The sequence below is a fragment of the Capsicum annuum genome, chromosome 10 (assembly GCF_002878395.1).
Source record: "Capsicum annuum cultivar UCD-10X-F1 chromosome 10, UCD10Xv1.1, whole genome shotgun sequence".
Lineage (NCBI taxonomy): Eukaryota > Viridiplantae > Streptophyta > Magnoliopsida > Solanales > Solanaceae > Capsicum > Capsicum annuum.
Window position 1 is genome coordinate 620193 of NC_061120.1, and position 13807 is coordinate 633999.

The 13807-nt window shown below is 38.1% G+C and overlaps 2 protein-coding genes across 2 annotated transcripts; both read right to left on the reverse strand.

Annotated features, from left to right (window-relative positions):
* Window positions 1–266: 266 nt before the first annotated feature.
* On the reverse strand, window positions 267–7789 carry LOC107845282 (glyceraldehyde-3-phosphate dehydrogenase GAPCP1, chloroplastic). Its single transcript, NM_001324619.1, is given in 14 exon segments — window positions 267–555; window positions 701–790; window positions 3048–3131; window positions 3217–3359; window positions 3488–3585; window positions 3687–3747; window positions 3841–3987; window positions 4088–4187; window positions 4280–4392; window positions 4990–5090; window positions 5285–5323; window positions 5416–5483; window positions 5588–5685; window positions 7583–7789. Coding segments are annotated over 14 exon segments (1260 nt in total). The 5' UTR covers window positions 7646–7789; the 3' UTR covers window positions 267–500.
* Window positions 7790–8300: 511 nt separating this feature from the next.
* On the reverse strand, window positions 8301–13660 carry LOC107845281 (DEAD-box ATP-dependent RNA helicase 36). The gene is made up of 6 exons (XM_016689512.2): window positions 12913–13660; window positions 11236–11558; window positions 10553–10756; window positions 10390–10471; window positions 9497–9595; window positions 8301–8755 (listed from the first exon to the last, which is right to left on the reverse strand). Exons 1-6 carry the CDS (start codon window positions 13522–13524, stop codon window positions 8594–8596), a joined length of 1482 nt encoding a protein of 493 aa, XP_016544998.1. The 5' UTR covers window positions 13525–13660; the 3' UTR covers window positions 8301–8593.
* Window positions 13661–13807: the final 147 nt, after the last annotated feature.

Genomic DNA, 13807 nt, shown 5'->3' on the forward strand with positions numbered 1-13807 from the left:
CTGAAATAGGATCTCTAGATCAAGTTCCTGATCCTCGAGTCAACTAGCTAAGTTTAACCTCGCTAGTTATAACGCAGTACACAGACACAGGGGGCCGCACAGAGATGCCAATGGTGTCCGGCAAATAGTGCCCTCGAGTATGAGTGTCGTCGCCCGGCAACTTCACCCATGTTGTGTATATACCTCACTACTCTACCCTTATCTAAAGAAATGCTACTGCTACCCTAACATGGTTTAATTCTCTGTAAGAATGAGGCTAATGCAAATTTTATGGTCAAAAATAGCCACCTCTCCATAGCAGCAAGTGTATAGAATCACATCCTTATGAAAACGCGTATATAATCACCATACATGTCCAACTGTTCATTATTTTAAACTCGAATACGACAGTAATGAAACTCAATCCATAACAAAAACGGAGCCATCAAAACTCCTCTTTAACTTTTTCAAATACAAATTGTTGCTTGCGCCAACTTCTGCATTAGCTCCTATCTTCTATTTCAACTGGTGGCTGCTACCAACGCCATGTGCTCTATGAGGTCCAAAACTCGGGTGCTGCAAAGGTTTAAAGTACAATACAATCTTGTCAACAGTTCTGTGCTATAGGAGTATGGACAAGTCTTCAAGTTTCAACTCTTTTTGGGTCACTTTTTTTCTTGTTGGGGGGTTGGGATGGTTGGTTTGAAATAAAAGGTCATACCTGTAACCCCACTCGTTGTCGTACCAGGAGACGAGCTTCATGAATGATTTGCTCAGGCCTATACCAGCTTTAGCATCAAATATGCTCGACCTACATATCAGATCAATTAATAAATCATTCAGCATAGCTTCAAATCAGCGGTTGTAAATCATTTACAGTCGTGAAACTAAACCGTCTTATTAATCCGGATTAGGACCCCTTTCTAGTAAATATTGGAATATTATCTTTTAATATAATATGGCATCTATTACTTTAGGACGTGAAACTAAATTGCAAAATCTTGAATTTATCCCTTTTTAATTAAGATTGGCGGATGATTATTTAGACGTTGACATTGTTATGGTATGGACTTTAATATTACCGTTGGGTATGGTTAGTATGAGTTCCGGTTCGAGTCCGGCATTTGATTATTATTGTTACTATAGAGTTCCGGTTCGAGTCCTGCATTTGATTATTATTGTTGCTATGAGTTCCGATTCGAGTCCGGCATTTGATTATTATTGTTACTATGAGTTCCGGTTCGAATCCGGCACGTGTCCTCTTGTTATTATCCATTACTACCGGTTCAAGTCCGGTCCTCTCGTTACTACCCATTGGTGCCGGTTCAAGTCCGATGCACATCTGGATGCCTATCATGATTTATTGGGATCAGCGCAGTTATAGATTATTTATGTTTATTTTCATTACTTGTGTGTCCCACCGGCTTATGGGGGTGCGGTTGGGTTAATTGTCTTCTTCAGTGTGCCTAGCGAGCTTATGAAGGCCCAGTTAAGTTATATTTGATTTGTATGTTATTACTACATTATTTATTTTTCAGTATCGCTTACGTTTATTCCTTTACAGTCGTTGCGTAGCTTGGTAATTGTTTACCTTTCCATCCTTATTTACTAATGACTCAAATTACGCTTTCGCATTGTAGTTATACCTTTTCTGTATTGAGTTCAGTCGGCCGATGATGCGTACTGAGTACCCGTTGCTTTGGTACTCATACTACACTTCTTCATCTTTTTCCTGATGCAGATCCGGGTACTAGCAGTCGGAGTTGACGTAGTTCTTACCTTCCACTACTGATTCAAAGCAGGGTGAACTTGCTGTCGTCCGAGGCTGATCCTCCTCTATCTACTCTAGTTAGTCTTTTGCACTCGAGACTGCTTGTGTATGTTGTGTACATTTTACATTTTTGTTTAGTACTCTGGGTACCTGTTAGTAGTGGCTCTAGTACTGACCTTATCAGGTCTTAGGAGTGATTCATTGTATAGTTGGTTCTTTTTCCTCCTCTCGTTTTGATATAATATATATATGCTCCCTTCTAAGTTTTCAATTATTATTGTTGTTGTTAGCATTATACGTGATCTTTTATTTGGTCTCTGCCTGTTAACCCGTTACCTATCATTCCGGACTATGGCTCCTACCGGTGGGTTAAAGTAGGGGCCATCACGACTTGAGAAATCGGGTCGTGACATAGCTACTCCAAAATACTATTACACTTGAGGTCAAAAATGTCTTATACAAGAGCACCAGAAGCTCCAATATTACTTCGTCAGTTCATCCTCCTCCATTCAGACGAGCTTGTTCAAACACCCATACCATCATATCGTCCTTTAGTTATGTAGGTGAGATAAGGGGCACACATCAACCTTTGTCCACTCCCATATCTAAGCCAACTTTTTTTAAGACAGACAAACATTCTGCTCACTTCCAGAAAATAGAAGAAGAGAACAAACTGTAATGCAACTCCACTGACAATCTCAGCACCTAGAGTGGACATCTTGCTTTCCTCTAGCTGAGAATCAGTGTGACCACCATTTATGAAACTTTAGAATGAGATGAAACGATCACACAATTTTTTCCAAACCAAGAAATTCCCGAGGGCTAGCTGGCGCATGGTTAGAGACCCCGTAGTTAATGGGGCCCACCCGTTTCTACCCTTACCAACTTAAATACCCAGATCTGACTGCAGCAGGGTTCAAACTCATGACATGCGCTTAAACCCATACATCAAGCATTGCGCTCTTACAACTATACCAAAGCCCTTGTGGCTGATCATGGATTATTTTATAGAAACATATTCAAGAAAAGGGCTGCAGAGTGCAGGCGAATTTGTTTTACAGCTTTTTTTGAAGCCGTATATTTTTAGCGTTCTTTTGGGTCCATGAATCAGGAACTCTTTGAGCAGCACGTCTGACCAGGGGCAATAATGGAGTGATAATTTCACCATTAACATTAGCAAGTTCATGTTAGATCTCCCTATAATAGTGCAAAAACCTCAAAAGGCATGTTGGTGCATGATCCCTGTTACCTAAGATTACTGTGTTAGAGATCAAAAGAGAAGAATGACCAAATCTACCTGGAATCCCCAACAAAATCATTTGACACAACATCCTCGTTGGTGTAACCCAAAATGCCTTTAAGTGGACCCTCTGATGCATACCTAGAGCAAAGAAAGTACTAAATTAGGCAAAGTAGACCTAAAACATGACTGTCCATTAAATAAGAGCCAAATGTATATAGCATACTTTATCGCTGCTTTCACATCATCATAAGAAGCACTTTTATTTAGCCGGCAAGTCAAGTCCACAACAGAGACATTAGGTGTTGGGACACGGAATGCCATTCCAGTGAGCTTCCCATTCAATTCTGGCAGAACTTTTCCAACTGCCTATAATTCAAAGATGAATATTAGTTTTCCATCACAACCACAAACTTGCCCGCCACCTCACCCCAATAATAAAAAGAAGAAAAGAGAAACAGAAACAGAAAATGATATATCTAGAACTTATGTACTACCTTAGCAGCACCAGTTGAACTTGGGATGATGTTCTGTCCTGCACCACGGCCTCCTCGCCAATCCTTCATTGATGGCCCATCAACAGTCTTTTGGGTAGCTGAACATGACATCAATTTAAATTCAACATAGGGAGAATGAAAACAAACAAAAGAGGAGGTAGACATGGTTTACACATGTGTTCAGCAAGAAGTGTCATACCTGTTGTTGCGTGCACAGTAGTCATTAGCCCCTCAACAATGCCAAACTCTTCATGAACCACCTGCAACGAGCAACAGCATGGGAAAGACCCTCAAAAGTGGACGACAAGCAAATCATCTGTGGTTGTTCAATTAAGCCAATTCTTAAGTCAAACCTTGGCAAGTGGAGCAAGGCAATTGGTTGTACAGCTAGCATTGGAAACAACATCCATGTTGGCTTTGTAAGTTTTCTCGTTCACTCCCACCACAAACATTGGTGCATCAGCTGATGGGGCTGAGATTACGACCTTCTTTGCACCACCCTGCACAATCAAACAGAAAGTATCAATACGAAGAGCTGCATGAATACGTTGGGCAAGGAAAGAGCATTTAAGGACAGCAATAAAATAACATGTTCTCAACCTTCTTATGTCCTGAAGCCCTGTCAACAGTTGTGAAGATACCAGAAGATTCAACAACATAATCTGCACCTAAATCACCCCATGGAATATCTGCAGGGTCCCTGCATCAAGAGAAGTTTGCATGAGTGATAAAAATAAACTTACTTGATTCATTTTACTGTTTTACTTGTAACTATTAACTTAACTGTCATACCTTTTGCTACTGACTTTAATCTGCTTCCCGTTGATTTCCAAAGTAGTGTCATCCAGGACACTGATGGATCCTCTGAAAACTCCATGGGTGGAGTCGTACTTGAGCATGTAAGCCTAAAACGAATGAACAGAAAATGTTACATCTTTAACCAAGATTTTTTTTTCTTATGATATGATAAACACATTTCCTCAAAACCCCTGGGCAGGAACCTAACAATGGCCCTTCCCCACTTTGTTCCCTTGGTGATAAATTACAGTTTCTTCATTACTAGGCTTTCCCTCCTTTATCAGCTATTCCTCAAAAGGTTAAGAATCTACTAGCAGAAGTAGATAAAGAAAGATAGAGAATGGACCTGTTTTGCAGGAAAGGAAGGTGCTTCTCCATCAGAAGATGAAAGCATCAAATAGACCAAAAGAGGAGGAAGTGACTCATAAATACATAAACAAAAAGAAAATAAGGATCTGGAGATCTAATGCTAGAGTTGCTATTTTCACCATTAATTGCTTGGACACAGTGTCAACTATTTGTTTAATGACAGTGCTTTTTAAATGTATCCTCATTTAAATCAGGAAAGCCCTTCCTATTATCATAACATAAGCACAAGTCCTAGTGATGCAATATTTCATTCTACAGAGCACTGGGGGACTTTCTCTACCAATCCCAATTTCACGCAGAATCAAACGCAATATTTTCATGAGATATATTCTTACCATGTACTTTGCATCAATAAATGGGTCATTAACTGCAACTACCTCAATATCATCCCTGAATGTTGCAATTCTTAATACTAATCTCCCAATACGTCCAAAACCTGCAAGGCTTGAACATCTTAGACATGCATTTAATGCAGGTTCTATGACAACTGTATAGGGTCACACAAGAAATTTGATAAACTTGTACAAGGGACAGAAAATTGAGAGATTTCAGAAACAAAGGCACTAATGTTTTCTACTCGGGATCCTTGAGAATTACGTAATCAGAGCAAAGCAAAAAAGAGAAACATACCATTTATACCAACCCTTGTTTTCCCACCCGTCTGTGACTCTGAGAAAACGCCAAACAAATTCAATCATCTCAGTAACAGGTTAGATCATCAAAAATCAGAGGGTTTAAGGTAGATATGTAAGAAGCCTTACTTGGAACTGTTGGAGGCAACTCAGTAGCAGTTGCTCTGATTGGTTGAATGCTGCAGGCACCAGAGTTTCTGCAGGTTTAATTTTTTATATCAGCTAAAGAAAAATATTTATATTTCATTTATACTTTCTTACTTTCTAAGCATAGTAAAACTCAATTAAGAGAATGGTTTACTGTAAGGACGAAGATTGCGCGATTGAGACAACATCTCCGAAGATAGCTGATTGTAATTTGACAGAGTTAGAACTGTGTTGAAGGCCTACACATGATGCCTGAACAGATTTCACAAAAAGTCAAAAGCTTCCATTAATATATAAACTTGATCAAAACCATAAGGAAAAAACGCATTATGCCTTGTTGGACACCAAGCTTATGTACATGTAAAAATTTAAAATGCAGCTGAAGCATATATTCATTATCAAAAGCGTTAAAAGCAAATCGATCAACTGGTAAAGACGGAGAATCAAATATTTTGTCTATCGGAAACAACCTCTCTACTTCTCTTGAGGTAGTGGTATGGTGTGCATACACTCTACCCTCCCCAGACCACACTAGGTGGGAATAAACTAGGTGGGAATACACTGGGTATGTTGTTGCTGTTGTTGAAGCATGAATTCACACGGTTGTAATTTGGAGCTAAAAGCTTATGATGAACGTGCATCAATGAGAAAGGAAGATGACAAAGTCGACAAAAGTAGAGAAAATACAGAAGAGACAATAAACAAAGTTGTCGTTGCCAAACAGATTCATAAAAAGCTTCCATTAATAAATAAACTTGATGAAAACCACAAGGAAAATTCATATGACTTGCCGAACACCAACCTTATTTACAATGCAAACAACTCAAATTCATCATCAAACGTGTAAAGTTGTTTTTTTGTAAAAAAAAAAAAAAAAATCAGATCGACTGGTAAAGACATAGAATCAAATATTTTAAGTAAAGCTGAAGCATAAATTCACATCGTTGAAACTTCGAACTAAAAGCTTATGATTAACACGAATGGAGGAGAAAGGAAGATGAGAAAGTGAACGAAAGTAGAGAAATACAAGTAAAATTCAGAAGAAAAAAAGTTCGACGAAGGTTTACACCCAGCTTATGTACATGTAAAATATTCAAATGCAGCTGAAACATAAATTTACGAAAAATTATACTATTTATACATGATTAAAATTTTTATTTTTTATATATATAGTTGATGTTGAACTGCCTTCGGCTAGTTCCTGTGCTTACGTCTTTCTATTTTGAACCACTTATAGTGAAAATTCTAGCTCTGCCACTGATTATCAGAAGTGTAAAAAATTCAGATCGACTGGTAATGAGTTCACAGCGTCGTAGGTTGGAGCTAAAAGCTTATGATTAACACGAATAGAGGAGAAAGGACAATGAAAAGGTGGATGAAAGTAGAGAAATACAAGTAAAATTCAGAAGAAAAAAAGTTGACGAAGGTTTACACCAAGCTTATGTACATGTAAAATATTCAAATGCAGCTGAAGCATAAATTTCCAAAAAATTATACTATTTATACATGTTAAAATTATTTTTTTATATATATAGTTAATGTTGAACCTCCTTCAGCTAGTTCGTGTGCTAATTTCTTTCGATTTTGAACAACTTAAAGTGAAAATTCTAACTCTTCCACTGATATCAAAAGCGTAAAAAATTCAGATCGACTGGTAATGAGTTCACAGCGTTGTAGCTTGGAGCTAAAAGCTTGGTGATTAACACGAACAGAGGAGAAAGGACGATGAAAAAGTGGACGAAAGTAGAGAAATACAAGTAAAATTCAAAAGAAAAAAAGTTGACGAAGGCTTAGACCAAGCTTATGTACATGTAAAATATTCAAACGCAGCTGAAGCATTACTTTACGAAAAATTACTATCTATACATGTTTAAAATTACTTTGTTTTATATATAATTGATGTTGAACCGTGAAAATTCTAGCTCCGCCACTATTTATCAAAAGCTAAGAAAAAACCAGATCGACTGATAATGAGTTGACAGCGTTGTAGTTTGGAGCTAAAAGGTTATGATGAACGCAAATCGAGGAGAAAGGAAGATGACAAATAGCGAAAACAATACAAGTAAAATTCAGAAGAGATAATAAACAAAGTTGACGGAAATGAAAAGAGAGATCTAAATAACAGCACACACACACACATATATATTACCTGGGAGCGATGGGATGGACGAACAAGGGAGGCGGTAGGTTTGAGAAGAGAAGAGAAGGCCATTGAAGAGTCACAAAAATGCAAGAGAGTTTGGTGAATCTCTATGTTTTATGTAAAATATACTATTCAAAGAACCCTAAACACAAAAAGGTTAGTATGTGTTTTGGTGAAGGAAGAAAAAAAATATTAGTAAAATGAGAAGGATAGAAGCGGAGATTCTTATAAATAAGCAAGCTGGTTGTATGTATTGTACAGCATACACCACCTAACCAACCTCGAACAGCACGGAGGCGGAAAGTCACTAGCGGGCCGGGCCGGGCCGAATCTGATTCTGTAACACTAACACACGTCTGCTTTTGGTAGTTGACTGGGCCGAAAGTTGGGCCCGGCTTCCTGTCCATTCAATAACTTTAAACAATTTCCTATTACTTTCGAGTATAAAAACTCATGTTACATATGGGAGTTGAAATTGACAATGGACATTTATTAACAAAGGTTCAATTAGTACAACAATGTCATTAGCAAGACGTAATAAAACTCTAATTAATATAGTAAAGAAAGCCAGATAAATAGGTGACGAGAAGTTCGATGAGACATCCCAAATGGGGTCAGGCGTTAGCTACAAGCAAGATGGGTTGGCCCGAAAGACGCGCGTTCGGTGGAGAAATTTGGAAGCACGTGCCAGGGAGGATGGATGTTGGATTTGTACCTGATGACATGAAGCAAAAGGACACTTTCAAATAACAATTTGCACCTAATACTATCATCGTCTTTGGAATAATTTTAACTCTAAAATTTATACGTGGTACATTGACCGTCGATATTTGGATGTATCAACTCAAGGTTTGAACATTACAAGGGCGTAAGACTATAAGAATGAATGTAGAAATTCTCCTTTTTGGTTGATGCGCGGAGGAATATAACGAACAAAAACTCCATTTGTAGCCGCTAGTGCAAAATGCAGCTCCCGCGTCAAGAAGCTCTGCTATTCACAAGATATAGGAGGAGATATCAAGCTTCTATATCTTTTGTAGCTCTTTCTCTTTTCCGCTTTTTGTTCCTTCCCTTTCTCTCGTTTTGCATTTTCAGTTTCTGAGCTTTACGGCTTTCTGCTTTCTCCTCAAAGCCATCATCCATCATCTTCATTGATGCAACACGCTTAGCCTTGTAAACCTTCAAATGCCACAAAAATTCACTGTCAAGCTAAAAGAATTTCAACAACCCTTAGCTTGAAGGAGGGACCATCAAAGCAATCTAAAACTAGTACTTGACACTTTGGCGTAATTGGTGTGACATAAGTCATTTTCCAGTAATTGTTCGGAGAATGGAAACTATTTCAAAGATCAATAATAACATGAGCAAAATAAGATATTGTATTGAAGAAACTTTTGAGTATAAAAGATTGACAGTGATGCAGCCGTTGGTTAAGGCAAAAATATGAAAGCTAAGAGGTGTGTTGTGAAAGACAATGACTATCAGAAAATAACTAAGGTTCTGAAAAATATTGTCATACCAAACACACCCTTAAGCATGTCAGTACTCATTGCGTCAAGTTACTCAATATTGTATTCAAGAATACTTTCTGCCATACGAAATGCACCTTTAAAGGCTATTAGGTATTGCATCAAGGTGTTTAAAATACAGGTATTCAAGAATATTTTCAGCCACACCAAATGAACCCTTTTAAGCCTGTTGGGTACACATTGCATCAAGAAACTCAATACAGGCATTCCAAAATATTTTCAGCCATGCCACACACACTTCTAATCCTGTCGGATACTCATTGCATAAAAGTACCCAACACATGTAATTTAAGGTATTCAACACGTGAAACTGACAAATGATGATATATCCTAAACATTTTAAATTGACCAGACATCTCCAAAAAGGGGAAAAGAAGGGGGTCTGTCTCACCTTTGTGATATTATCAAGCACCTCATTCTCCTTACATTCAAATTTCTCCAACTGTTTCCCAAGCACGGCTTCTATTTCATGAATGAGATTCACATCATTCTGCAACAGATAATCTTTAAACTTAGCAAACAAAAGAAAAGAAATTTTCAAGCTTTAAGTCCAAGAAGTTCCTGATTAACCCTAAGACAAAGAAAAACATTTGTAAGATATGCAAAACATTCGTGAAGTTACAAATGGATTAGATAACACATCGTGCCAGTCCTTGGCTGGAAACACTTGCCTGAAAATTGAGTTTAATTTATCAAGGCTCAACTACAGTATTTTAACTATCGAATAGCAGTACCATTATTTCCACAGAAAAAGGGCGGTTTAGAGTGAGCAAGCTCAATCTGAGATTTCAAGATTTCCCGATGCAATTAAAATTTTGCTTAAGATAGTCCAGCCAAATATCGAGTTTATAAAACCAAGGGGATGAGATAGGTACCAATTATGAATATCAATTACTAATTCTTTACTTTTACATGTCAGATTACTTCTAATATTTCAGGTATCACTTTCATTGTCCTAATAACAGCAGTGTCTTTACCAACTTAAACGCACCTTGAATAGTCCCCGTGTATCAGTTCTTCAAACAGTACAACTATTAACTAACTCAGCCACCAAGCATAGGCAGACGGGGAGAAATCAGTAATCACCAATTTTTCATTTCTTACAGTTGTTCCATTAATATTTAGATACCCGTTTATTGCAAGTTCATTTTATTGTTGCGTTCTAAACATTCCATGACTGGCATTTCAACAAATGAATTTTCTTGTTCACATAAGACATCTTTGGCCGTACCACTCAGATCTGAGAGATCCAATTGGTCAAATAGAATTCTGCAGACTTCTCACCTGAGTAACAAAGCTGACAGCAAGTCCACCTCGTCCAGCTCTTGCAGTACGTCCAACACGATGAACATAATCCTGTGGATACCTGCCACAAAATATCACTATCTTTACAACGCAAAACTCTTTTAGATTAACTTGTAATGTAAATATCCAATCATATTCACACCTTGGAATGTCATAATTTATCACCAGATCAACAGTTGGAATGTCTAAACCACGACTTGCAACATCAGTAGCGACCAATATAGGGACCTGCCCAGACTTGAATTTATGAAGTGAAGAAAGCCTCAGTGACTGGGACTTGTATGAATGCAGCGAGGCAGCATCAATTTCGAGTTCTTCCAACAACAAACCCAAAAGCTGACAGATCCTAGTCAAAATAGTAATATAGTGTCATTTTCGCATCACAGGGTGCCCTTCTTTTTCTTTTTTTTAGATTGATAAGGTAATCATCAATGAGTACTGTCACCTCTACAGATTATGATACTTGTTCGGAACCAGTTTAAATGCCTTAGTGTGCACATACTTTCACTTATTGGAATTAATGGTACAAGAAAATCTTCCAGATTGAATAGCTATAATCACCGGAATAAAGCTTGTGACTGTTCAATATTTATTTGGATTGACACGGTATCCCTAATGCTAATGCTTTACTTTTGCTTAATTGTTGCTTTGCAGGCGGGTTCCATCTTAAAGTTGAATGATCCTCAAGAAAAGATATCCTGAGATAGAACTACGAATTCTTTATAGAAAAATCTTTCTACATTCACCAAATCTTTAGTCCATTGTATAACTACAGATTAAAATTAATTAGTAAATGAGTCTACGGCGTTTCACAGAGAATTCTACCTGCAGGTGGAGACAAAAATGATTGCAGAACGAACACCTATATCTTTGATTTTGGATAAAATGTATTGCAGATAGACATCCTTCACATTTTTCGGAATAAAAATGTACTGCTGCTTAAGTGATTCTACAGTCTTGAATCCCTCATATGCCTCATAGAAATATGCCTTGTTTGCAGAAAGCTCAAGTAGCGTCTTTAGGTTGCTAGTCATTGTGGCAGAAAATAGAAGAGTTTGTCGATTCTTCGGCAAGCACTGAAAGATTGCTTTTAACTCCTCTTCAAACCCTACGTCTAGAACTCTATCTGCTTCATCCAAGACGAGGAACTGAAAGGCAACATAAAAGAGAAGAGTTCACAATTTGAACAGATCCACTCTGTGCATTTTTCAGATATTAGACTCAACATATAGTACAGGAGCCTAACAGGAATACGGGACTTAAATAAAGGAATGAACTCCCACCATCACTTCAGGACATGATGCCAGTCATAAGAACAGAAAACAACGCATATGCCTGATCAGGCAAATAATTGGTGCTCTCCTTCTCCATGGAAAATGAAGTGTGTCTAAAACTTCATTTGTTAAAAAATTGTCTATCCCAGTGCTTCTGGAATAAGATGCATAGATCTCAGAGGGCTCAAAGATGATCATTACATAAATTTGGAACTTATTTTTCACAAAATCTGCCTTTGTACTATTTGCCCATTCGTTCTAAAAAACTTTTAAGTTTTACAAGCCTTTTGGATGAATCAAGGCATAAAAATGTTAGCTTGTGAAGTTCTACCAGCACTTCTGTGTACCCACATATCAAAATAAGTCTAGGACATCACTTATCAAAAGAGAAAAGTATCTCCTTGTGAATTATTTTCGACAGCACAATTTATCCAAATCTTCCGACAAGCTTTCTCAAAATGGAATCTCCTTATAATATAAACTTTGGACCTTGTTCATTAGTTTCAGCTACAAGTTTCTCTAACCCCTCAAAGCAAAGCTTCTTTAAGCTCTACAATAATGGAATTCTAGGAAAGTCCTCATTGCATTATACCATGTAGAAGCAGAAAATAATTACTAAAACACAAAAAGTGAAAACCAGTACTGTGACACTGCACTAGTTTATCCAAATCTTCTGTCGGGCATTCTCAAAATGGAATCTCCTTAAAATATAAACTTTGGACCTTGTTAATTAGTTCTTGAGGTACAATTTTTCCTTTCCCCTCAAAACAAGGTTTCTTTAAGCTCTACAATAATGGAATTCTAAGGAAGTCCTTATCACACTATAGCAGAAAACAATAACTAAAATCCGTGTTGGTGCTACTTGCCTATTCGTTGGCTTTACGAGCCTTTTGGATGAATCAAGGCATAAAAATGTTAGCTTCTGAAGCTCTAGCAGCATTTTTGTGTACCCACATATCAAAATAAGCCTAGGACATCACTTGTCGAAGAGAAATGAAGCTCCTTGTGAATTACTTTCGACAGCTTAATTTATCGAAATCTTCCAACAAGCTTTCCTTACAATATAAACTTCGAACCTTGTTAATTAGTTCTCGACGTACAGTTTTTTCCGTCCCCTCAAATCAAAGTTTCTTTAAGCTCTACAATAATGGAATCCCAAGTAAGCCCTCATCATACTATAGCAGAAAACAATTACAAAAAAGACTAGAACTGAAAGGAGCTGATTTACCTTAGTTCTGGAGAAGACAGGTGGAAGATCAGGATTCTGTTCAATGAGAACCTTAATCCTTCCAGGAGTCGCAATCACCACATGAGGTCTCTGCATCAAACTCTTGGTCTGATTAATCATATCCATTCCTCCAACCACCACAGCACACCGCAAATTCAAGCAGGAACCCAACGCCCTAAACTGCTCAGCAAGCTGAAAAGCAAGCTCCCGTGTAGGAGTAACCACGAGACACGACACTCCGTAAGGATCCTCAGCTAAACGATGAAGAATCGGCAGCGCAAATGCAGCTGTCTTACCGCTACCTGTTTGAGCTAAACCTAGTACGTCCTGACCGGAGAGTATTCGAGGGATGCAGTGGCGTTGTACGGGTGTAGGGTTTTTCATGCCGAGTTCTTTGCAGGTTTTGATTGCCCATTCGGCGAGGCCTAAGTCGGAGAAAGTGATGTGAGTGGGCGTAGGGTTAGAGTTGGTCTCCTTTTCAACTTCCTGCCGCTGCCGCTGCCGCTGCTGCTGTTCCTTTGGAAGGGGCTTAGGTGTGGTGATCGGTTTGGTTTTACGGGAGAATAAGGGGAAGTTTTTGTCAACCTTCACTTGTTCCTCTTCGTATTCCATTGGAGGTCCAATCGGCAGCTGCAGTAGAGAGGAGAGGAGAAAAATGTGATGAGTGTGTATAAATATGGGCCTTCTTAACGACCCGACTGGCTACTTCTATTTGGGTTACACACAATGGCCAGCTCAAGTGCGACCCAATTTAAAGGTGTGGCTGTGTAATTATTTACTCAAAATTACACAAATACAAACTTATAGTTTTAATATTACACAATATCTCAACTCCCTAAATATTTTACAAAAATCCCACATATACACAGGCTATGTTATCTACTCCTATATTAGT

Excerpts from the sequence above, each read along its gene's own strand:
- LOC107845281 (XM_016689512.2), bottom strand. The coding sequence starts at position 13,524 with ATGGAATACGAAGAGGAACAAGTGAAGGTTGACAAAAACTTCCCCTTA. Across the intron at positions 10,472-10,552 it reads ATAAATTATGACATTCCAAG|GTATCCACAGGATTATGTTC; the intron begins GTGTGAATATGA and ends ATTTTGTGGCAG. Across the intron at positions 8,756-9,496 it reads TGCTTGATAATATCACAAAG|GTTTACAAGGCTAAGCGTGT; the intron begins GTGAGACAGACC and ends TGGCATTTGAAG.